Source organism: Bufo bufo, chromosome 4 (genome assembly GCF_905171765.1).
Source record: "Bufo bufo chromosome 4, aBufBuf1.1, whole genome shotgun sequence".
Taxonomy (NCBI): Eukaryota; Metazoa; Chordata; class Amphibia; order Anura; family Bufonidae; genus Bufo; species Bufo bufo.
Genome location: NC_053392.1, coordinates 43485834 through 43512333, shown reverse-complemented (window position 1 = coordinate 43512333; position 26500 = coordinate 43485834). Strand labels below are relative to the sequence as shown.

The following is a 26500-nucleotide window of genomic DNA, read 5'->3' as shown; positions in this document are numbered from 1 at the left end:
TGGGTCAGAGGAGCCGTAAGATCTGCCAACATTAATAGATATCATGCATCTAAATTGGAGAGAGTTGCGGCAGATATATTGTCCGGCAGTGGAGCTGCCAGAGGGCCATATGAGGGCCTTCAAAATGGTGCATCTCACCCAGAGGAAGCTGCTGAGAACAAGAAAGCCTGGGAAAATAGTTTTTTCCCACTGTCTGCAGCAGCTAGGCTGGTAATGAGTAGGTAAATGTGGGCTGAGCTCCTCAATCGGGGCTTCCAGTCTGGGGAAGGAGCAGGCTGCGCCAAGGCCTGTGGGAGCCGAGACCCTCTGACCCTGTGTGGGGTAAGCACTGCGTTGTGTTCTGGTGAGCTGGGTGGTAGATCCAGATCCTGACAGCGAGAAGTACTGTGTAGTCAGTGGCCGGACGGCCGAGGTTTTGTGTTAATGATTTCTTTGGACTGCTGTAAAAGTGACAATAAAGCTGGTCGTGGCCAGTGTGCACCCAGATCTTTAGTGTTGGAGTGGCTTCTTGAGGTGGGCCAACCGTCTATGGTGAGAAGACGGCGATCCTGGAGAGCTAAGTGACCCCGAGTTGTCACATATGCTTTGTGCATATAACCATGGAAACATGAGAATAGAGGATGCAAAAAGTATTCAAGATATTAATATTGAAGATACATTTTTAAAGGCTGTGGAAACTTTTAGTGCATTTTTCACTTTTTATGATTGCATTCTACTTCTATAATTTTTTCCATTGGACGTTATTACAATTTTTCGATAGTTTTTCCACTTTCAGTTTCATTGCATCTGCAGACTGTTCCGTCTTCTCACCATAGACGGTTGGCCCACCTCAAGAAGCCACTCCAACACTAAAGATCTGGGTGCACACTGGCCACGACCAGCTTTATTGTCACTTTTACAGCAGTCCAAAGAAATCATTAACACAAAACCTCGGCCGTCCGGCCACTGACTACACAGTACTTCTCGCTGTCAGGATCTGGATCTACCACCCAGCTCACCAGAACACAACGCAGTGCTTACCCCACACAGGGTCAGAGGGTCTCGGCTCCCACAGGCCCACAGACTGGCTCAATTTGCAGCCCTTCTCTCTAGTTACCCTGACAGTCATTTAAGGCAGATTCTTATCAATTTCATAAGAATTTAGCTTAGATTTAGTGTTTATGAGCTGTTAGGAAAGTGCAGATAAAGGACAGATGAGGGCTACAGATCGAGCCGTCAGGGCAGCTCTCTGAAGGATTTCACTAAGAAGGAGAAGCAATAGTCTGCAGATGCAGTGAAACTGGAAGCTGCAGAGGAAAAACTGTTGAAAATGTTTTGTTAAAACCAATTGAAGAAATGATTATGACCCAAAATAAGTAACATACAATCCATAAAAAAAATTGGCCCCATAGGTGTCCATGGCCTTTAATAACATTTTTGGATCTGCCAATATAATAATTATATTTAGCATTTTGGGATGACACTTGAAATGTATCTTTCCTTCACAGACTAAGTGGTTGGAAAAAAAAAACATCTATATTTTCTATATACATTTGAAATGACAGTGGTCTCTATACCTCCAGGACTCTCAGGGAGCGGAGGACCGGGAAGCCCTGGCAAGAATGGCTGCAGACGTGGACTATGACAACTCCACAGCTTACATTGAGAAGTATTTACGCAGCGTTCTGGCCGTAGAGAACATCCTCACCCTGGACCGGCTCCGTCAGGTCTGTAAACTTTTTTCTTTTCTTTTTTATATAACACTGTGAAACTTTTTGTAAACAGATTTTTCTTGGGTCACTGTTGAGGTTAAATGAATTGAACAGAGTTTTTGGATTGCCTGACTTTTAAGTTCTACCATTAGAGCTGCCAGAAAAGAAAAAAAAAAAAAAACGACTTAAAAGGGTTTTCCAAGATTTTTTGACTCCTCAGTATCTGATCGGTGGGGGTCCGACACCCGAGGCGCCCTACTGATCAGCTGTTTGAAAAGACTGATGCACTCGCAGTAGTGCCACGGTCGTCTTGCAGTTTAGCCTAGGCCAGTGACGTCATGTTCATCGGTCACATGACCTAGGCGCAGCTCAGTCCTGTTGCAGTGAAAGGGGCTGAGCCGCGATACCAAGCACTGCCGCTATACAATGTACGGCGCTGGGCTTTACAGAGAGAAGGCCACGCCGCTACTGCCAGCACCAGTGCCTTTTCAAACTACTTATCCGCGGGGGGTCCCAGGTGTCAGACCTTCACCGATCAGATACAGATGACCTATCCAGAAGGTAGGTCAACAATTGAAACGCTTTAACTTGACCCCAACCCCCCGCCCCATAAACACAGTCCACTGATCCTTTTCTGGCTCCGTAAAAGGTGACCTGATGTAGCAGGAATTTAGGAGCATCTTCAAATTACCATGATGGAACAGATCAATCTTAACGGCGGGATTACATGGGGCAATGGTCAGGCCAATTTTCGGGAACGAATGTTAGTACAAGTGCTCATTCTTGAAATTTGGACCGTGTAAAGGTGTCACAGATCACCCAATTCATGCGGACACCTAAAACATGGTTTCTGGGCAACAGATCACACAGTGTAGACAGCAATCTGCTGCTCAGAAGCAAAGAATCTGTATGAGGACGAGGGATCGCCGTAGCCATCGCTCGTCCCATACAGTGGAGGTGATCGCTGCATGTAAATGCAGCTCTTTACTCCATTGATGAGCAGGCAGTTATCTGGAATAAACAATCCCTTCCCGATTAATTGCTTGCTCGGTTGGCGCGTAAACGCGCCTTTTGATGTATTGTTCCATGAAGTACTCTACGGTATTGAGATCTGTCCACAGAGGTTGGCGCAGGAATACATGGCTACCATTTGGCTCTGTAGTACTATGTGGTTACTTTATGGGCAATGCTAGAGTAATGGTATGGGCATATATGTGTGGCTGTTCTGTCTTTCTTACGCTAATATGGTCCCTGTAGTGTGGTATTTCTACAAGGTGGCACTAGTATGTAGATCCTATTTTGCTGGAACAGTTTAGGAGCATCATTGGCACCTGTGCTCTCACATAATAGAGTATTGGACCAGTTTTGGAGGCACGATGGGATAGAGATTACATGTAAAACGTTGCCTATAATGTACTCGGGGGGGGGGGGGGGGGGGGGGATACGGTTTCTTCTTATCGAGAAGTCAGCTGGCAATTTGCCAAGCCTTAAATTGTGACATAGGATATGAAATGTACTGTAATGGTCTTCTGGTCCGGTGGGTACCCTAAAAGATATGATTGGGTCAAATGTTCTCTGTAGGTTACTTTCCCTAATCTTTTATCGGCCCGAATACACAAGAACCCCTTAGACACCATAAAAACATTGGAAACTGAAGAAACTCACAACCCGTCACACTTGGAACATGAACATCTCTGAAGGCTTTTTCTACAGACCTTTTCCCGGACTGATCCACCAACACATCAAACACACTTCCATGCCTGAGACAAGACAATTCCCCCTTTGTGGTTTAGTGGTGGGTTTCAGCACTTGGAGATTTTTATTTTTATTTTTTACCTGAGCACTGGAGACGTTAACGTCTTTCACTCCTCCTCCTCCTTGTCACACAGGCTTTCTGCCCCATCGGCAGAGGATATCGAAATCCATGCCGTTCGAACGAAGACAAGTGCAAGTCCTCGGAAGACCAGACTCAGTATTATGTCAAACAGAGACTCGGTACCAAACAGCGCTCATACTTACCACCTCCGAAATGTGACTGGAGCAGGAGAGCATCTGCCCCACCCGTGTTGTTGCAAGAGAGCTGGGACAATTTAAAAATACCAAGAGAAAGAACAAGTATGGCGCCACAGAGCAGTACTCCTCTCCACGGCGCAAAATATGATGCGTATTGGTGCGAAAAAGTGGACTTGTTTCTGGACAACAGTTAAGATTGCTTTATTTGGAAGCTGGAAAAAAAACTTTCGAACTTTGAACCTGGAGAAGGACAAAAGACCCAAGGGCAGTGATGTCATAAGAAGAGGAGTGGACTGTGGAAAATGGTGACATCACTCATTAGGGAGTGGCCTTTAGGTTGCGTTTGCCGAACTGTTTTTTGCCTCCTTTCTCACGAATTCTTCAGATACTGTAATTTTTTAATTTTTTTTTACATTTGCAAAGTTTATAAACTTCTCAATGGAACTGAGTGTAAAGAGAATTTGTCGTCTGTTAATTCTGCTGTACACTTCTTACATCTCTAACAATTCCAAAAATTTGGGAGCAACTTTTTGTTCTCAAAATGTTCTCCGAAGATGATGTTCGTGGTTCTTTAAAGGGGTTGTCCTGATGCTGAAAATTAAGTGATACCTTACCGATTCCCCACTGTCCCAAAGCTTTCAGGTCTCCCGCTGTGTCTGCTTCATGGGTGCTCTCAACAAGTCACTGCGTGAGGCACATCGCCCGTTCCCTGCTTGTTGAGACCAGAAAGCAGACAAGATGGAGGACCTTTAAGTATTGGAACGGGAGCAGCGGGGAACGGTAAGATAAGTATCACATATTTTATTGAAATTTTATTTTTCACATCAATCTGAGCCTGTTTAATTCAGTGGCCAGAAACCACCACCAAAGGGGTGGGGGGATGGTCACATGAGGAGGAGCTCATGGGAAGAGGCTTACTTTTTCTGGCCCCCGATTGGTACTTTAGGAGCCCATTTAATGAATACAGTTGGACCTATGAATTCATATTCAAAAGGACTTTGTGCCCCGGTCCTGTGGATGGGTTTGCCTTAAAGGGAATGTCTACCGTTGAATAGTTTTTTACAAATTTAATTAGGTTCAGTATTTGGTGCTGATTAATTTTCTACTATATCTTTATACCAGTCAAAAACGCAGAGCTTCCAAATCTCTCGCATCGACACAGATCTGAATGAAGATTATTGCTGCCTGCGGTCACCACTAGAGGGAGCTTACTGGATACTGTGTATAACAGTGAACTCAACGATAAAGCAGTAGGTAGTTAGCTCCCCCTAGTGGTGGCTGCATGTTATCTTTTTTATTTCTACATCTATGCAAGACATTTGAAGCTGAGTCTGCCAAAAAGAAATGATTACACGCAGAATTTTGGAACTTAGAAACCGACATGATGATTTAAAGGTGAAGGTTCACTTTAAAGCTTAACATTTAATGACTAGTTTTAGTAGATGTTTGACCACCACATGGGATTTTTTTGCAGATACGCTGTAGTCTCTTTGTGGACATGTTTAATGGAGTATTTTCTGTGAAAAAATAAAGTAATTTCTTGTTGATTTAAGTTTTGAAGTCGTATTTGGGGGAGGTTGTCCCCTCGGCTGCACTGTGGGCCCCGGAGCTACATTACATCCTGAGCTGTATGTGCATTTTAGGGCTCTGCTGCCTGTGTAGCGCTGCCGACCCGAAGGGTTTGACCAGTACAAGCTATAGTATTGTGTCCCTAATTCTCCATTTAAACATGGCCGCCATCCATGATCCTTGGATATAAGACCTCCTCTAAGGATGATGTCTGACAGCACAGTGCGGAAGGATTCAAGGTGGCAGCTCCGGATGTGAATGGAGTATAAGACATGATGCAACTCGAGATCGGTGCAAGCAAAAGTGGCGCAGCATGATATGGAGAATGAATAGACTGCAGGTCGGGTGCATTGCATGATGGTAGATGTTGTTTTCTGCCTCTTTACTCTCTACTAAGAAGAACTGACCTGAGTGGATTCAGCAAATCACCTCTGCTGATAAAAAGAGCTGGCGAAAGAATAAATGATATTTAGTGAAAATTTCCATCTTACAGCCGCATCGAGAACTTTCTTGGGAAGTTGTATTTCTCTTCCTGACGCCACGCCGAGATCACAGAGAACCCTCTTCTTCATGTCTCCGCACCTTAATAAATGCATAGGAATACTATGCGGATCAGTCGTACCTGGGTTTTTACAATCTTCTTCTCAGCACTACACCACACATGGACCGGTCCCTGCGCCGGCTGGTAAGGAAACCCAGTGACATCAGTAGTGACATCACAGGGATTCCCAACAGTCTGTGTCTGTCTGAATCATTCGCATCAGATCACTGGGACAGCAGGAAACACATAGATAGTGCCCTCCTGGCAAACCTATGGCCCATAGTAAAAAAAAATAATACAGTAAAATGCAAAAAAATTAAATAAAGGAAAAGTTAAAAATAAAAAATAAATAAAAATAAAAACACATTAAAATAAAATAGCACCAATCCTCGGAATAGGTCATCAATAGGAAATAAATGGGGAGTGACACCCGGCACCCCCCGCCAATCAGCCATTTTGGGCGGCCACGGCACCAGAAACTATACAGTGGTTGGAGCTGGAAGCACAAGGACCTGTGTAGTAACCATCAGCCCAAAAGTCCCCCGGTTATAAAGGTTAATAAAAAATATACTAAATGCAGCATACATACACACAATTTTATATAATATTTTTTTATTTTATTTATTATTTATAGAAAATGTAACATTTTACTTATCCCACACAACCCCTAATCTCATCAGTCATTGGGGGGGGAAGGGGTAAGCCTATGGACAGGATCTGCCATCAATGTCGGATTTGTAGGGTATGACCACTATGTCCTCTGTCATTAGAATCATACAGTCTATAAAAAAGGTTCATGTTTTTATTTATTATTTTTCATTTGTATTTTTTTGATGCATAAATTAGAGGGGTGTTACAGGAATCGTAAGAATATGGCATTTCATTTAACTTTTTTTTTTATTTTGTTTTTTTTGTGCGTCACAAAAAGGATAAAACGGCAAAGGAAAGAAACAGCAATACTTTTATGAGGGTGTCCTTTTAGTTTTTTTTTTTTACCATAGTATTAGAATTGATAGTATTCGTATTGTAAAAATACATGAATTGGATAAATGTTCCTTTTTTTCTGTATGCACGAAATATACAGAATGTTTTTTTTGTTTTGTCTTCCCTGATACAGGAGGTGGCAGTAAAGGAGCAGCTATCTGGAAAAGGGAAACTGAGCAGGAGAAGTCTAAGTTCCCCCAACGTCCACAGGGTACGTTTCTACCACTGACGTTTTTAACTCTCCTGATTTAGGTAATTTTTAGTTACCCCTAGAGGGAGCTTGTGGTTCTGCACTGGACGCTATAATAAAACATTATGCAGTAAGCTAATTAGCTCTTCCTAGTGGCTTTGCAGATAGCAAAAATGTATTTTTAAAGGGGTTTGTAAGGATTTTTATATTGATGGTTTGTCAATATCCGTGTGGGTCCAAAAGCCTGCACCACTGCCGATCAATGGGAAGCAGCCCTAGCACAGGAGCTTCAGTCACCAGAGCGGGAGCGTCACCAGAGCGGGAGCAATGCTGCAGTCACCAGAGCGGGAGCAATGCTGCAGTCACCAGAGCGGGAGCAATGCTGCAGTCACCAGAGCGGGAGCAATGCTGCAGTCACCAGAGCGGGAGCAATGCTGCAGTCACCAGAGCGGGAGCAATGCTGCAGTCACCAGAGCGGGAGCAATGCTGCAGTCACCAGTTTTGTCCACTACACAGTGGACGTAGTTCTGGCGCCACTCCTACTCCTGAACAGCTGTGGTGTGGGGATCGGACCTCTCTGATCTGATTCGGTAATGTGCCCATGTACTCCACATAACCACTGCAGACAATCACTGGCCTCAGTAGTCTAGTGCCATATACCACTGAGGCCAGTGACCGTCTGCAGTGTCCATGTGGCGTATACAGGTACTTCATGAGTGCAGAACAGCCCTGAAAGCAGCGGGAGGATGACTTAGGTGAGTGTATGTTTGTTTTATTTTATGTACTTTGCATAGCTGCTCATATTTTTCCAAGATCTCTGCTAGCAGTCACTGAATAAGAAAATCTATCCTGGTCATGGGATGGACACACAGGCGTGTTTCTATTACCAGAAAGGACTCATAAAACAGTGCTGTAGCAAGGCACACATTGTGTGGTCAGGACAGGGATGTAACCTGTAAGATGGTTCCATTCACTGACTGCTAGCAGAGAACCCTTTAAACATTGATATATACAAAGCAGAAGAACGTTTGGTTATACAATGACTTTGCTTAAAATGAAAGGTCACTGTAGGCCAGTTTCACATGAGTGTATTCAGTCTGGGAGACACGCTTCAGGTGGGAGCAGTATTTCACCGACTGAACACTGCTTCTCCTGACGTGAACTCAAAGCATAATAATGATTTATGATGCTTCGAATTCCTGTCTCACCGCGGGTCAACTGAAGTGTAGTCACCGCATTGAGTACAGTTCAGTAGACCCATGGTGAGCAGTGTCATAAATCATTGATACTGCTAGTTCACTTCAGAGGAGCTGTGTTCAGTCTGGGAAATTCTGCTGCCACATGAACCGTGTTTCCCAGACTGAATACACTCATGTGAAATAAGGCTGCACGATATGGGAATTTAGTACGATTGCGATAACGATATGTGATGCGATATTTTAAGGGAATTGTGCTAGAGGTCTATTTGCTTGGATTTTCAAGGCAAAATCACACACAAATTACTGATGATGCTGAAATGTAGTTATGCTCAACTCCAGAACTGAAATGCACAGTGTTTTTCAAAATAAAACCTCTTTTACTAAAGTAAATAACATATTTCCATTACTGCAAAAGTAGAAAATACAAAACTTGCTTCGCCCTATAAGACGCACCTAGGTTTTTGAGGAGGAAAACAAGAAAAAATATATTTTGAACCAAAAGGTGTGCTTTTGGTGGGTTTTGAAATAGTGTCTGTGGATGACACTATTATGGGGGATCTGTGGATGACACACTGTTATGGAGGGGATCTGTGGATGGCACTGTTATGGGGGGGATCTGTGGATGGCACTGTTATGGGGGGGATCTGTGGATGGCACTGTTATGGGGGGGATCTGTGGATGGCACTGTGCTGGGGGCATCTGTGGATGACACATATATAGCATCTTATGCTATGTGCCATCCACAGACCCCCCCCATAACAGTGTCCCTGCAGTGTGAATGACCCCCCATACAGGGGCCGGCATCTGGATTAGGAATAAAAGCGGGGACTGGTGCAGTCCCTGTATTCTAATGCACCGGCCCCGCTCACTGTTGTATAATCTTATCTAAACTGTAGGCATTGTTAAGATATAATAATCATGTGTAATCCATCTGTATTACTTACAACTAAGTTCCGTAGCAGAGAGGAGGGAGAAGGCAGGCAGGAAGGGCGGGCGAGCGGCGCGTCCCTCACTACGTCACGCGCCAGTGCTGCCTACTTCATTCATAAAGTGGGCGGCGCAGGTGCATGACTTAGTGAGTGACGCGCCGCCCGCACTCCCGCCCTGCCTCTTGCCTGCCTCCTCCCTCCTCTCTGCTACGGAACTTAGTTGTAAGTAATACAGCTGGATTACATACACATGATTATTATATCTTAACAATGCCTACAGGTTAGATAAGTTTATACAACAGTGAGCGGGGCCGGTGCATTAGAATACAGGGACTGCACTGGTCCCCTCTGTCATTCCTAATCCAGATGCCGGCCCCCAGCCCCTCCTCCCTCTGTTGATACACCCGCTGACCGCGTTGTGCAGCGGCCGTGTATCATTGTAGGATATCGCAGCATTTTTGGGTCGGCCAAATCGCCATATCGCAATCGTCGATTATCGCAATACAATTGCTTTGGCGATATATTGTGCAGGCCTAATGTGAAACTGGCCTTAATGTGTGCCTGGAATAGGGGGGAGGCATAGATCGTAAGCTCAATAGGACAGTGAATAATGAATATATACAGCTTTATGGGATATGTTGTGTGACCATTGTATTCTTCACATGAATGTTCGCTTCTGAGCATCATATTTGTTTACCCAAAGAGACTGAAACGTCTTCGCTGACTAATTTCTTAATATATATTGACATTTGGACATTTGTAGACATTTGCCCCTTTTACCCCTATCCAGAGTTTTAAACTCCTTAGTTTATTTCACTTGAAAGGATTGACTTGCACTGTTTAATATGATGTAACTGCATTTTTTTATGTTGTGATACATATCCTGTTTATTTGGACTGTATTTGCAAGGTTCTGTGGAAAGGGTTAATGAATACTGAGAGACTTTTGGCACTTTGAATTAGAAGCTGGTCATTTTCTACTGCTGCCATAAGGTTTAAAGAAGAGCATGTTTTGGAGGGAAAAACCCAGGCTTGTTTACCACCAAAACCAGACAGACTGACCTTTTAAAATGTCTGGTTTTAGCTATGTTATGTCTGGAAACTTGTTTTTGTCTGGAAAAACTGCTGTGTCATTGCCATTGAGTATCATTGAAGGTCTAATGTAAGTCTATGACAGAAGGGAGTTGTAACTTTGTATCTGTTTGTGCGGAGTTTCTCCTTTCCACCCCTCCCACTAGAAGCTTCCAGTCTAGCTAAAAATGGCATATAAGGAGCGCAGTCAGAGCCCCTAGTATTCTGTAGTTGGAGACCAGTGCTTGGAAGAGGAGACTCTGCCAAACTACTGAGTGACCAGAAGAAGATGCTGAGATGAGGATGCTGAGCCACACACCATGGGTCTACCCCAAACCCGGCCACTACATAAAATTCTCAGACAGGAGCCTATTTTCCTGAAACAGAGCTCCAAATCCCCTGTGTAGCTGTAGAGGTACATGATAAAGTTCTGGCTGCCTACAGTCACCACTAGAGGGAGCTCACTGCACACTGTTTATACGTTGGATTCAATAAAAACACAGTATTCAGCAAGCTCGCCTGGTGCTGGCTGCAGGTAGACATTACTTATTGGTGCAGGGTATTTGGAGCTCTGTATCAGAAGAATGAAGCTTTATCTGTTTTAAAAATATATTCAAAAATGAACCTGAGCAGAACGTTGGACCAAAAAAAACGACATGATAATAAACGGTGGAAATTCACCTTTGTTTCTTTTTGTGTTCCAGTTATCAGGGAGTCGAGGGGAGTTGGGAGCGCAGCACAATCTGGCGGGTAACAGAGTAAGTGTGCTCCTTTGTATCCCCCTCTCCTCCCTTTTGTGCATTGTGTCCTGCATTAATGTCTTTCTTTTGCTGTCCTGAGACTCTGCGTTTGACATCAATATTGAGGATGTTCTGCTGAACTTTCCAGTCTCGCATCTCGGGGTTTATTATTGATACGATTACAGGAAAGGAGACATTTTTCTCTGATGAAATAATTTATCACTTCATGGAGACGACAGATAGTCAATCACTGAGATCTGCAGCGAGCCGTCTGGTGCGCAAAGCATCGCTGCTGCAGACTGTTTACCCACGGACGAAGATTTGGGATTTTGTGTTGCCCTGTCACAGCGTTCTCCAGCCTCTGGCAAAACTACAACTCCCAGCATTCCCTGACAGACGGGGAGCTTTCAGAGAGTGCTGGGAATTGTAATTTCACAACAGCTGGAGACTTGCAGGATGTCGACCACTGCTCCTTCATATTGTGTTATACTGTTCTGAATTTGCAAAATAGAAACAATATGTTTAAAGCCTTTGTCCATCTTTTGGCCACTAGGTGGCGCTTTGTTTCCCTGTTGAAAAATCCATACAAATTGAGTACAGTGCTAAGGGTTTCAGAAAGCATGTGTTTTGACTTTGAGTCCTAGCTTATGAATTAAAGGGGGTCACTCCTATATAGAACTGTCAGGTCTCCTCCAGCAATCAGGATGCTCTGGGTCTCATAAAATCCTAAAAGCAACGTTCCCTCTAAGGCTTCTTAACTAGTGACTAGCGCATTTGAGGACTTAGGCACTGTTCTTCTAAGCCTGGCAATACAAAACTGCCTAAAAATAAATATTAACATGTGCACCCTAATTATTAGCTATAAAGCAGACAGGTATGCATGACCATGTAGCACCTAGACAAATAGTAGTACACCACATTCAGGTCTAATGTAGTGAAGGTTATGCTCTACCTCCCTTGGTGGTGTAGGACAGTAAAGCGATTAATATCTGTCTCCCAGCTGGTTTAGGGCAGTAAAGGGGTCACTTGTAAGGATCTCTGATGGTTAGGGCAGTATAGGGGTCACTGTAAGGATCTTTGATGGTTAGGGCAGTAAAGAGGTTAGTGTCAGTGTATCTCTTGGTCTATGGAAGTGATGGGGCTAACTACAGGATTCCTAGTGGTCTAGGGAAGTGAAGGGGTTACTGTAAGGATCTCTGGTGGTCTAGGTCAGTAAAGGGGTTAATGCCAGTGCATCTGGTGGTTTGTGGAAGTGGAGGGGCTAAGTACAGTGTCCCTGGTGATCTAGGACAGTGAGATGGTAATCAGTGTGACGAATACCGTACTCCAACTGACGTCGGACGTCAACTACGTGGAGCTCACGAGATGCGGTATGGTCACTGGTTACCAAGGAGTGACGTTACACTCTCCTGGAGGAGCGGGTAAGGTCAATCTTGGTACAGTTTTTAGATTCCTCCTGTCAACACGGGCACAGAGAGGCTGCCCCAGTGAAACAGCGCGTTCTCAGCCCGGAAAGACTGCCACCAGTTCCTTGTTTGATATAAGCCCGGTCCGTTAACGTGATTATATAGGGTAAGAAACCAACCTGCAGTAGCGTATTACTAAGCCGAAACACGGAAGTGGGGATTCGTGATTGAGATACAGGACAGCACAAGATTAAATTATATATTTAATCGCCTTAAGGGCACACTAGAATTAACACTATACACACACAAGAATATACAGTATACAGTGGTCTGAGGTTACAAATACAGGTGGTATGGTACAAACAGGATTAAACAGAACAAAAGTCAGTTTACCAGATGGATGAGTCCTTTTGGGGTGTGATAAGTTCTTAGCTGTAGTCTCATGGACGGCAGTGATGTCAGCTGGTTGCAGGTCCCTCTAAACACATGGCATGATGTGACCCTCTTTCAGAGAAAAGACACGCCCATTTGCTGGCACAGGCCTTTTAAACTGTAGCCGGCCCCTCCTCTTCCCGCCTCTGGGAAGGGTCACCACCTCCCTGCTGATCCTGTCAGCTCAACGACCCACAAAACCTTTTAGGGTTCATAGCTCCAGACCAGAAGGTCACAGGGAGATGGTTCTGGGACCAACAGACCCGCCTGGGTTCCGGCTACAAGTAGAGTCTAAGCATGGTACCGTTATTGGGTTTCTGTGGAGAGATATGTATATCTCCCTTCCCTGGCCTCCCACCACCAGACTATGACCACGGGCCTGTTCATCGTGGCCACAGGGACACAAATGTGTATCTGGTTTATGTATGTAATGCATGGGCGATTCATAATTCCTTATGTACTGCTGGCTCCAATATGTCTGATAATTTTCATTGAACTGGGGAATGGACTAGACACCCTGCAGGGGCGCTTTTCCTGTTTCATTAGCTGGGTTCCTGGCTGGCTGAATGGAAGTGTGAAAAGTTGTAAACACTGGTGGACTGCTAGAGGTCCTCTGTCATCTGCTGACTTTGAAGCAGGGCCCCCCTGTGGAGTTCACTACCTCTGCTATCTTACAGCTGATGGCTGGTGTGGGAACATGGCTGACAGTAAATATTAATCCATATTCCTCACACACAGTATCCCTGCTGGTCTGGGGTGCTGAAAGGGTTAATGCTACTATATATGGTGCTCTAGGGCAGTGGTGCGGTAAGTGGGTGACTTGTAGACTTATAGTATCCCTGTTGGTCTGGGGCAGAGAAGGGGTTAATGTAAAGATCCATGGTGGCCTGGGACAGTCAAATGGAGGGCAGAGAAGGTCAGTGCCACATATTTTGCAGCAGCGATTTTGGCCTCTTAATCTGATCATAAGAGATGAGTATAGTGAAGAGATAGAGAGGACAAAGCAGCTGCAAGTGCTGGGCTGCACAGTTCTCTCTATGATACAGCTCTCCCCAGCCCATGTGGCTGATAACGGAAGACAGTCGCCAATGCTGATTATCTCAGTGGTAACAAAGAACCGTACAGATATGGATCAACACAGGAGTGTCCGTCTCTGGCGGTGTTCAGTCAGCTCTCTTTCCGCTTCCACTTTTTTCTTCAATTTTCAGAAACTTTCTCAAGAGTTTGTCTCTCACAGTAAATAGGCAGTAATAACCTCCAGAAATGGCTCGGCAGGACGCCCGGGGTAATGACACGATGCAGGGTATCGTTACCTCCTTGTTACATTGTCTGTCTTCTCACAATTGATGTTCCACGTCTCGATACTTTGTTGCATTTGGCATCTCCTCCTCCCTCCCTTCATCTTTCTCATTACCACCAAATCTCCTGTCAGACCTTTTGTAAGACTTTACTTGCAGGAACGTTCTGAACTCGGATTTCTCATCCCAGGGGTGTTTTTCTAAATGGAATTTACTGCATAAATTTTATTATGACAGTAAACCCTCCTGTCCTTTAACAGGAGAGGCGAGGAGGGGGATGGGCAGCTGGCTTCAGTCAGACGCACATTTTCTTCATTGTAACTGGCAATTTACACCGTCACTGGGAATGATTAAGTTTGTTCAAGGCAGGTGATCAGTGGTGGAAGCCGCGGGAGTCGCCGTCTCTCCCAAGGTGAATCCAGCCATCCTCTGTCCTCCTGATAATACAGAGAGTGGTACGGGGGAGAACATCTGTTTTGGCGCTTGTCACCTTCTCCAAACGCACACAAATTTTTAAAAAATTAGCTCAAAAAATGTATGTATTTTCACGTTTATTAATATTGCATGTCCAGATATTATAAGGTGAAGAAAGCAGGAAAATGTCTGTGAGTGACCGAGTGACCAAACAATTCTCAGTAGACACCAAGGTGGCTTAATGTGGTAGGAGCTTCCCATAAGAAGGACAGCTCCGGAGCACAAACTGCTCCTCCTAACATGGGGTAAAAAGTCAGGAGTCCTCTTCCAGGTATCACACATAATCTAACGTGGACCTGTGTTAACAAGAAGTGCTGAAGGAAAGGGGTTTGACCGCAGGATTTGAGGACACCGGGTTTGTTTACCCGTGGACCATGCATACATTTGCATAGGAGCTGTGCACTCAAAATAGTTGATTTTTCGTTGCAACTGTTTGCAAAATGTGCAGTCTTGTTTTATCCAAACTAGATGGGTGCAGTAGCTCTCTGACTGTGCCCTCACCCTCCTGCATGCAGGTTTAGATGTATATGGGTCATACATTGCCACTGTCTACAGGCTGTGACTTCATTGTGTGTTCCCCATACTGCCCAGGCAGTGGCGTACATAGAGAAGTAAGGCCCCAAGGGAAGGATCAAACACAGGACAGAAGGGTTTCCGCCTAAACCCTTTTCGATGATCCTTGGTCCATTTTTCCACTGCCTCATTTGTTGTAAAAGTTGTTCCTTTTGCATTTTAGAGGGTAGAGTCCTGACCAAGTTTTCACCTCCAGTAGAAGAGGAGATGATCCCAACTAAGACTGGGCCTCCTCTTGCCCATGGCCCCATAGCAGTCGCATGGTCTGCCGCTATGGTAGTTACGCCCCTGTGCCCAGGACTTAGCGGCCATTCACACCCGCCCGGGAGACATTGGCTCATCATCTTTGGTTTCAGCCTCTACCTTGACTGGATTTCATACGGGTTGCATCATATAGGTTCCTCTGTCCCATCTTGAGCCCGAAGAGGGAAACTAGTATGAAATTGGGAGGTCTCCTATGTGGTACAATACGGATGGATATAAGAATTTTTTGCCTTTCTGGGGTATATATTAATCTTGCCAGATTCAGCAGCCGTCAGTGGGTATATTTAGAGTGATCGGGAGGTTTTATGGTGGGATCACCCAGTGTAAGAACAGCTCTACAGCCTTATGTTATGAAGCTGCTGATATTTCAGTGCCTACTAATACATAACGCTCATGCTCATATGATGTTCTTATAGGGTCGATGGGAGAGCCAGCAAGACGTGTCCCAGTCCTTAACCCTGTCCAACCGGAGCAGCACCTCACCCCGACCTGCCACAGCTGCAGGATCAGGGCACAACCAGTCTCAAGACTCGGGTAAGTGTCAGAACCTTTTATTTGACATCAACCCTAAAGTGTAAAAACTAAAAAAATACATGACCTATCCGATTGGTGCTGGACTGGTGGATACAGCTTAAAGTATGTTACTGATTCAACTTACAAAAAAAAATAAAAAATATTTGGAAATTTTTACAGATTTATTGCTTTACTGTATGTGCACCAATTTTGAGTCATTTTATGTTTTCTCCACTACAGCTGCAACAGATTTTGTAGTTGCCCTTGGAAACAGACAGCGATTTAGCCCCACCCTTCTGTCATGTCCGCTTGGGGGCACACTTAGTACTTAGAACCCGAGTGGAGTTCATAAAATTCTTTTTTGCCACCACTAGGGGGAGATCAGCGGAAGTGGATTTAGTGTACAGTTCAATGGGAGCTGTGTAAACCCCTATACAGTGGAGCTCCCTCTAGTGGTGTTTTTTGCCAAACAGAATTTTATCATGCCTCTGTCTGAAGGGAAGCAGGAGATCTGAAGCTTTGTATCTGCCACAACCTCTGTAAAGAGTAAATAGCAATAAATTACTGGCGCACTGCCCTAAATTACCTCCATTAACCACAAGGAATATTGGGTATGAGCCAGAGTTGCCAGTTAACTCCTGCACAGCTCATATGATGAAGGGGGTCATATTGTTTCCTTTGCTCTTGGAAACACCTCTTCCATAAATCTGTTTGCCCCTGGTCGGTCCTAATATGCTCTGTAATCCCGATAATAGCTTTAGACATGAATGGAGAAGAAACTATCATGAAACAACATCTGTCCAAAATGATAAATACCATATACAGTAAATAAATTCATGACCTTTACATTTTCCTTCGGCAGGTCACGATACATCAGTATCCTCCTACTTGACCCCTGTCAAATCCTTCGTGCCTCAGATGCCCAAACTACTTAAATCTCTACTTCCTCAACGGGATGAGAAGAACAGGCCCCCGGGAACCTTGGTGGTCCCTCAGGTAATTGTGGCCTCAGTCCTGGGTAGTCACGTTGTCTCTGAATTGTCCGCGTTACTAGATTATTGCAGCCGGTGCAATCTGAGATCTGCTTGTACTTTGTATTCTTTACACCGCGGCGTGGAGGCAGAGAAGCCGACGTTCCCCTATAAATTATATTTGCATCCTTAGTAGGAAAGTCCAATTTATGGACATCGGTTCCCTGCCAAACGACAGAAGAGACTCTGGTCCTTCTCATGACGTCTCTGAGAAGCTGAAAATACAGTTTCTGTATTATGTTCTGGAATGAAAGTCATGTCCTGTCTGAAAAGACGCTGGTCCAGATTTGCTAATCTTCAAGATGGTATAAGCTTAGGCCGACTGTCTAGACCTGCACCAGATTTATCACAGGGGCTCAGGCTGGATGCAGGGATAGACACTTTTCTCCGACTCTATACCCACTATTGGTTGGCTTACTTTGAGAAAGACTTTTATGCCAGAATGGTGGCAGAATTTTCACGCAGAATGGTGCATCTTGGGTCCGCCCAATTCCTCGCAAAGCTTCACCCCTTTTCGCAAAGCTCCTCCCCCTTGTCGAACATATTAGAAAAAGCATAGAAACCATCGATGCTCCAAATTACTTTCATTTTTGCCACTTTTTAGATGGATTTTTGACGCAGACATGTTTAGTAAATCTGGGCTACTGTTTCCACGTCCTATATAGTCTACAGGGGAAGACTATCTCTCAAGAAATTAACTGTCTCATGATTCCTCTCTGAGTACACAGGTCCCATGAAAATGATCACTTGTAAAAAGTAATATCAGATCGCGGACCCCTTGTGATCCCAAGAACGAGGGGTCTGCATCTCCTCAATGAATGGAGCAGTAGTGCTCGATAGAAGTGAATGGAGCGGTGGACCGACATGCACACCGCTGCTCCGTTCAGAGAGGTGACTCAGGGACCACTCGTTCTCAGGATTGTAGGACATCCCAGTGGTCAGACCCCCTCCACGATCTGACATTTATCAGCGATTCTGTGGATAGGGGGTAAGTAATTTTCGTGGGATAACCCCTTTAAAGTGAAAGTCTCTTGTATGTCATTTTCTTAGTCTTATCTATGGAGCAGCCATATTGGAGATACACACTTGTTTCCCCTGTATCTGCTCTATAGACAGTATAGCATGGTGTGGTAGCTGTAATAATCCAAGACATCTCAGTCTCCTGGAGGTGATGCAGGACAACCCTCTGCTCCTGTTTTGTGTACAGTGTTACTATTCTGCCATATCTAGGCCTCCAGCAGTACAGTAGAGCTGTCAACCTCTAATGATAATGAGATGACTCTGCTCAGTCTGCCTCAATCTATACAGCAAAGTTGACAAGTGAGCTGCAGGAGACGAGAAGCCTGTTGTGACTGCTCTAGTGGCCAGTGTTACAGTTTGAGCTCTTCTTGATTTTGTTTTGTTAAAAACTGGGGTCGTAGCCAACATTATTGCAAACCCACCTTAAATACACATAACTCGCCTGTAGAAGAAAGTTTGTAATATACTTACTGCCTTAAAGTCGCAAGGATCGGCAGTCTCGTGACGCCCCTCTTGTGAAAATCCAGCTTCCGACGATATCACGTCTTTTATCAGGATTCCATCCCGAGCTATGGACTGGACATCCCTTCTGCAGTGTATGGGGCCAAAACTATTCTTCTCCCCGGTGCATGTGCAAACTCATGAATCCACCTCACCGGCCCATGCATCGGGGAGAGATCCCATCCATGTTGGTAGTGTCATCTTGTCCATAGCCCAGGCCGGAACCCAGATAAAAGACGTGATGTCAGCGGAAGCTGGTTTTTCAGAAGAGTAGTGTCCTGTAACCAATCCAGGCCACTGCGAATGTACACATCTGCGGCACGTAACTGCGGTAGTTACCGTGTCTGGGCACTGTCAGTATCTGGCTTTGCCGGATATGGTAACTCCGGCAGTGTGCTCCTGTGCCGGAAATGTGAACTTAGCTTTAGTATATTACAAACTTTCTTCTATAGGCGAATTGTGTTTGATCCAGGGGCACTTGCAGGGCTCGTTGGTCCCTGGAAAAACCCCTTTAAGCCATCTTTTCATTCTTTCAGAAAACAAGTCTGTGTAATATAGAGAGGCAGTTTACTGTACAGCAGATTGAACTTCTTATTGTAGCTACAATGTAGTGGAACGGCGGTCCCCTCCCGAACAGGACGACAGCTGGATTGTTAGGCTACCGGCAGTATCATAGCCTGGAGAAGTCACTAATTAGATAACTTTCAATTATCTCCAGCAAAGTTACAGTCTGGAACAAACATAATAAGATGCTTTCCAATCAGCAGTTATAGCACATGCAGCAATTTTTTGGAAACTTTTTTACGTTTTTATTTTATTTTTTTGTATTTTGCTATTAGACCTCTTTTTTTTTTTTTTTTAGAGGGGGTGCAAGATAAACGGACATTTTAGCGTTAAATCGGTTGTAAATCCCTCACCTCCAAAAATAGGCTGGCCCATTTACTATCCATCAGAAATCTAGGTTGTCCTGTTGATGTGGGACCAACGGGTTGGGGGAGGGTGTGTGACCTGTATCCCTAGCGTTGCCACTCCACGTCGCAGAGGGATCAAATATCCCAAACCTTTTAAAAGTCTTAACGTTTCTGGAACCGATTAATGAGAACAGAAAAAAAGAATATTCTTAATAGTAAAAAATAAAAAAAATCTGGAGCAAAAGATCAGGGCGGCGGGAGCCCTTAAGAAATCTCTCCTCATTTTATTACTTGAGTTGTTAATGTCATTGGCCCCGGGGGCGCGATGTAGCTCATTGCGGTGTAAGCACATTTGGTAATTATAACATTTCCATAATGTTGGCCTTGTGTCTACTTAAAGTGTAATGTGTGGTCTGTGCGAGGTCAGCCGCTCCAGAGCGTTCCCTTTTAATAAAATCTGGCCCCTAATTAGAGATGATTGCTTCACAAGGTGAGATCGTAAATCTACAAGATGTCTCCGCCGCAGCTCTGGACCGGGATGCGGGTCATGTCCATATATATGTGTCTTTAATTGTCCAGTGACAGGTGAGCTGTAGAAGTGACGGATGGGCCCTGAGCCGGGGTGGAGGCTCGTTCCGGAATCGGCAATTACAACCTTCCTTTATCTTTTTTCTTTTATTTTCTTTCCGGAATAAAAAAAAAAAAAAGTCTTAATTAGGCTTAAGGATCCTTTGTTTAGAACTGGGAAGTCTCATTTCTAAGCTTGCCTTTGAAATTTTTTGTTTCCAACTTTTTTTTTTTTTTATCTTAAAGGGGTTCTCCGTTTTGGACAATATCCATTTGTTAGATGTCCGAAAAGTGTCCTGGGACCTCCAGCGATCAGCTTTAGGGCTCATGCACACGACCGTTGTTGTTTTGCGGTCCGTTGTTGCGTATCTGAGTGTTTTTTTCCCCCCTCTGATTTAAGTCCTCTTCCGTTTCGTTATTGCACAAAACATATCCGTATTTGATCTGTTTTTTGCGGATCGTAAACGGAAACAGTAACTTATTTAATCACCAAACACATGAGCACTACGGGCTGGGCACAGCATTTCTACGGTATGGATCCGCAAAATACGGATGAGTTTCGTGTGCGTTCCGTGATTTTTGCGGACCAATTGGCTTGAATGGGGCCTCGGACCGTGATTTGCGGACAATAATAGGACATGCACAACTTTTTTGCAAAACAAACGGAATGCACACGGAGTAACTTCTCTATTTTCTACAGCCCCATTGAAGTGAATGGTTCCGCACACGGTCCGCAAAAAAAAAAAAAACGGAACAGAAGCGGAAAGAAAATACGTTTGTGTGCATGAGCCCTTAGGCAAATTGTGTATCCGCAAAAAAAAAAAAAAACGGATAACATCCGTATGCCATCCGTTTTTGTTTTTTTTTTGCAGATCCATTGTAACAATGCCTAAAACGGACAAGAATAGGACAGGTTCTATTTTTTTTTTTGCGGGTCTATGGAACGGACTTACCGATGCGGACAGCACACTGTGTGCGGTCTGCCTTTTTTGCAGACCCATTGAAATGGGTCCGTAAAAAAAAAACTGAACAGACACGGAAACAAACAATGTTCGTGTGCATGTAGCCTTAGTCATCCGCGGACTGCAAAACACATACGGTCGTGCGCATGTAGCCTTAATCTGAAGGGGAACCCAGAGAAAAGTGTTCAATTTCCCTACAGCGCCGCCACAGGGGAAATGAAGCATTACACAGTGTCCATTCAAATCAGTGGATTGTCCGTGTAATGCAGGACAAGTCCTCCACAGGTGTCCTCCACAGGTGTTTGCCAACTGGGGTTTCTTGGAGGACGGCCAGAGTTCCTTTTACAGTAGGGATGGGGATGTTAAGGATTTTTTAAGAGTTTGTCTCTTCCCTGGTGATCAGCGACAATGAGCCATCCTTTTCAGTGGCTTCCTAATAAATAGCTATCCATGTAATGTATAGAAGGCCTTGGTCCACCAGAGTAGGAGACAGTGGCTCTACCTTCTGGCTTAAGTGGTTCTCCAGGAGTTTGATATCCTCAGGATAGGCTACCACTATCCGATTTAAAGGGGCCCAGCTTCCTGTAAACGCTGTTGTGGCCAGAATCGGGCACCGTAACAGCACAGCTCCATACACCACTCAGTGGTCGTGAATGGTACTGCAGCACTGCTCCCAATGAAATGTTCTTACAGGTTTTTTTGTTTTTTTTTGTTTTACATAGGACTGCACTAAAATCTACTCCATTACATTGACACAAGGATTCCCCAAATCATGCGTTTTAAGAGGTTTTTACATAAAAAAATAACTTAATTAAAAACATTGTGTCCTTGCCCATATTACCCCCATTGTGATCACCACAGGCTGTACCATGTTATCCCAGTCACAATTTGAGCTCTGCTACATCTGTATGTCGGTTGTTTTTGAAGGATACAGAAACACTTTGCTTCCTCGGACCCCTCCTCCTTCCATATCTCGCTATTGTCCGAAACGCGCTGTCTACTGGAGATCTCCGAGGACCTGGGACCCGCTGCCAGAGTCGTTGCATATCTAATAACTCTTCTCATGCTATTATCCATTAGCAGGGTCATGTCAGGCCGAGGAGAGGGAACCACTGGTCCATGCAGAGTGGGTTCTCCGCGGGACTACAAGTCTCATCCTCCTTCCTCCTTTGTTATTACAGAAGTTCAGCGATTATTCCGTTAATAATCAGGGAGGTGCCAAGACTTTTGCAGGCTCCTGGTTCAGTCCGCCCGATGATTTAGGGCAGTTAGCATAGACAGATTGCTGCCTTGCACTTTTCTTTCATATTAAGGTTATTCCGTGTTTTGACAATGATGTGATTTGTGCAGGAAGGAATTAATGACTCGTGAAAGTAAATGACACTAATGTCATCCATCTCCCGCTGCCAGGGTCCTACCTCACGCACATATATTAAAGTGACAGGCGCCTCTGAGAGGTGAAGGATTAACCCCATATTTGTACAACTTGCAACGTCAGGTGCATCTTATTGATCCCTCCTGACAATCAGGTTGAAAAGCGTCTGGGAGTTTGGGGTTTTAATCAGTCTAGAATTCTTGGTTCTGTTCTCCTTGTTTGCTCCCCTTCAGGCCATCACCCTCATCATGCACTCTTATCGGCAAACAACAAAAAAAAAAGAGGAAAACCGACACAGGGTCTTAGGGTCCTTTTTGCTTTTTTGCAAACTCCCAGGTGTCTTTTACTTAGGAGAGGCTTCTTTCTGGCCACTCTGCCATAAAGCCAACATTGGGGGAGTGCTGCAGTGATGGTTGGCCTTCTGGAAGTTTTTAGTCACCTCTTACCAAGGCCCTTCTTCCCCCATTACTTGGTTTGGAGGGGAGACTCTTTGCTATGACACTTGAGATTTAGCTCTGGGGCCTCCCATTTCTCTTTATAATCTGTGAGATGTTCTACACCTTGATTGGAGTCACCTATGGTAAATTAGATCTGGGGACTCCCATTTCTCTTGATCATCTGTGAGATGTTCTTCATCTTGATTGGAGTCACCTGTGGTAAATTTGGGTGATTGAACATGATTTGGAAATACATAGCCATGTCGATATACGATCTCACAGCTGACAATGCTTTTGTTCTAAACTACTTCCATTGAAGAATTATGGAGGCCACTGTGCTCTTGGGAATTTTCAGTGCACCAGAAATGCTTTTGTCTCCTTCTCCAGATCTGTGCCTCCACACAATCTTGTCTCTGAGCTCTACAGGCAGTTCTTTCCTCCTCATGCCTTGGTTTTCCTCTGATATAGATTGTCAACTGTGAGACCTAATATAGGCAGGGCTGTGTCTTTCAAAATCATGTCCAATCACCTAAATTTACCACAGGTGACTCCAACCAAGGTGTAGAACATCTCAAAGATGATCAGGAGAAATGGGGGGAACCAGAGCTAAATGTCAAAGGGTCTGAATACTTATGCCCACGCAATACTTCACTTTTTCCTTTTTAATAAATTAGCAAAAAATTCTAAAATTCTGTTCTCACTTTCTCATTATGGGGTACTGAGTGCAGATTGATGGTGGAAAACTTGAATTTTCTTATTTTAGCAAGCCCGCAACACACAAAAAGTAAAAGGGTCAGAAGACTTTCCGAATTGTATGTATAAATTTGGAAGATTAAAGAGTTGTTATTGTAAATTGTCTTTTTTGTTTTGAAAATCTAATAAAAATTATCTATAAAAAAAACTAAAAAAACTATTGTCACAAAACCAGATTAACTTCAGTGTCCAATCTATCGTAAATCCGCTTTGTGAGTTTTAGCTTAACTATTAAACTCTCCGAAGCCATGGGTATTTTGTGCCTGGAACATGTTTTAGTGTCTTAGAAAAATTTGTAACGTCAGTGTTCTTAATTAAAAAAAAAAGTCATAATTTGCGACTTTTTAGGCTTCTCGTCACTTTTCAGAAGTGGCAATAAAATGGGCGGGGCTTACCAGAAGGGACCGCAAGTCGCATTGACTATAACATTCGCAAGAAAGTGGTGGAAGTTATAGCTGAAGTCTATGCCAACCTGTAGCTGGTGTAGACTTCAGTTTTTGGTGCACAGCAGGGCAGAGATGCCCCCAATTTGTTGAGACATCTGCATCTTAATTGTGACTTCTTCTTTTTTCAACCAAATGTCTTATTTTTCCCAAAATGTCCTGCTCTTCTTGGAAATATATTTAACCCAGTATCCTCATCTTCCTAAAAAAAAGTTTTTAACCTACAATAGTTTGCTCTTCTTGGCAACCTTGCCAACCCTGTATTTCTCAAAAGGTCCTCCTCTCTTAAACATTAACAAGTGCCCTCTTCTTCTGAAAGGTCCTCTATCTAGTTGACTGTTCATTTTTGATATCCTGTCCTCCAAGGGTCCTCTTCTTCTTCTTGAAAGGTCGTAAACTTAGTTCTCTCTTTGTTTTGGAAATCCTTTCAAACAAATGCAGCATCTTCAGCCTAGTACCTTCTTCTTTTTAGGAACTTTGTCAACCCAGTGTTCTCATCTTCTCCAAAGTATTTTCAATCCAATATCATCCTTTTGAAATGGCTTCAACTCAGTGTCCCCTTTTTTCATGGAAATCTTTCCAATCCATGTTCTCTCTTCTTCACAAAAGATCAACGAGTAGTGCTTTTTTTTTTGTCTCAGAAGTCTTCCCAATCAAGTGTCTTCTTCCCAGAACATCATCAACCGAGTGGACCTGTTTTCTCAGAAACCATATCTTCTTAATTAAGCAGTTTAGCATAATGCCCTCTTCCTCGTTAACCTACCCAATGTCATCACCTCAACCTAGTGCTTAGCTCCTCAGCGCAACCCAATGTTTCCCTTTTCCATGAACACCTTAACGCATTCGATACTGCTACCTGTGATCGCCTCAACCAGTTGTTGGGTGAGAACTCTTGCTTTATGTCGATGTAGTGTTTTATACATGTTTGTTCTATGATTTGCATACGACGTGTAAAGTGCTCACAAGAGAAATATTAAACTCGCCATAAAATAAATGATCCGCTCTGTACAGGAAAGACTCTCATTATTCTGCTAATGACCGTAAGATGCTCATATTTTATTATCTGGTCGAACCAATTAAGAAAAAAATAAATAAAATAATTTAAAGGCAAAAAAAAAAAGTTGACAAACGTCCAAGGCTAAAAAGGGGTGGATTCCGGTTTTTGTTTTTTTTACTGATCCTTTTTGCCTTGGTCTCCTGGCAAATAACTAGTTAAACCCTTTAAGAATAACCTGTCTCATCTTTCCCTCCATTTCCTATGACAGCCCCTATAATAGACGTCCTTAACCTTATTTATGGAGCGATCAGGTGGAAATAGACCTTGCTCTTCTCAGCTTTCTGATGGCTTCAATCCAGGAGGGACCCGTAAAGAGCCGCTCGTCAAAGCATTATGTCTACAGACATGAGATATATGGCGATTCGGGCTGAGCTAGCGGTGATGTCCTGTTCCGCTACATTCTAGCTATCACTACTTATGTAATATATGGGCAGATGCTGGGAACTGATGAAGAGCTCCGGCTTTCTTAATGCATGGTCCCTATTACATTTCTGTTTGTGTGTGTGTTATGATTGTGTCCAAGGGAGATATTCAGCAAAAATGACTGAGGTGAACCCAAAGTTGGTGGGCTTATGGTCATATGTATACTTGGAAGATAACGGAGGCGACTTATATGGGTTGTACGGAATTAGAGAAATATGGTTGCTCTCTTCCACAAATAGCGCCACTCCTGTCGGCAGGTTGTGCCTGGTATTGCAGCTGAGCTCCCAGATATATTTTCATTAGCTGCATCTTCACCGGTAAAACCAGAATGTTACCGATGTTGACTGAGCTACTGAAAGTAGGGAAATAACTGCAAGGCAGTGTGAATACTGTCAGGCCATTGTGTCACCATCTCATGTTTCAAAATCTGATGGCGGTCAGGTTATCCAGATCCTTACCCATGATTACATTGCGTCAGTGTGAATTCAGGCGTTATTGTATACCCGGCTTCTGCTCCATTTCCAGGATTCATTTACATTTTTATAAATTTTGTTATTTTAATATTTATTATCATCCATTTTCTGGTTTTATGAGGTTTGTATTGTTTATATGTATTTTTATGTTTTGTTTTGCTTTATTATGTTTTTTTATTTTTTTTATTTCAGTGATATTTAATATTTATTGTTTATTGTAATGTTTACGCTTTTATATTTAAACGGTTTATATTTTTTCATGTATTTTAATATTTAAAAAAAAAAAAATTTTGTATTACAGTATCTCATTTTTACATTTCTTTTTTTTTTAAACTAATTTATTTAGTGTTTTTGTGGTTTCTTGTATTTCATATTTGTTATTTACCGGTAGTTTGTTTTATTTTAATTGTATTTAACATTTATTATGCGTGAATGTTCTTTTAGGTTTTATATTATTTATTTTTCTATTTTTATGTTTTAGTATTTTTTTGTGGTTTCTTGTATTAGATTTACTTTTAATTATACATTATTGTGTCTTATTTAATTTATTATTATTATACCTTATACATTATCAGGAGTTTTAAAAATGATCTCAACAGCCAAAAATGTAACTCATAAAAATAAAAAAAATACTCAACTGTTCATTCTCACGGCTGTATGC

At 43.4% G+C, this 26500-nt stretch overlaps 1 protein-coding gene across 2 annotated transcripts in view; it reads left to right on the top strand.

Annotated features, from left to right (window-relative positions):
- The window catches only part of KIF13B (kinesin family member 13B), a 156259-nt gene that overhangs the window by 119666 nt on the left and 10093 nt on the right, over window positions 1-26500 (top strand). The window contains exons 33-37 of one of the 2 annotated variants that reach the window (XM_040427155.1): window positions 1563-1706; window positions 6932-7009; window positions 10891-10944; window positions 15790-15907; window positions 16749-16882. In XM_040427155.1, the coding sequence (XP_040283089.1) occupies window positions 1563-1706; window positions 6932-7009; window positions 10891-10944; window positions 15790-15907; window positions 16749-16882 (528 nt within the window). Of the gene's footprint in view, window positions 1-1562; window positions 1707-3580; window positions 5113-6931; window positions 7010-10890; window positions 10945-15789; window positions 15908-16748; window positions 16883-26500 lie in introns of those variants that run through there. The other variant, XM_040427156.1, reaches the window with a different exon arrangement.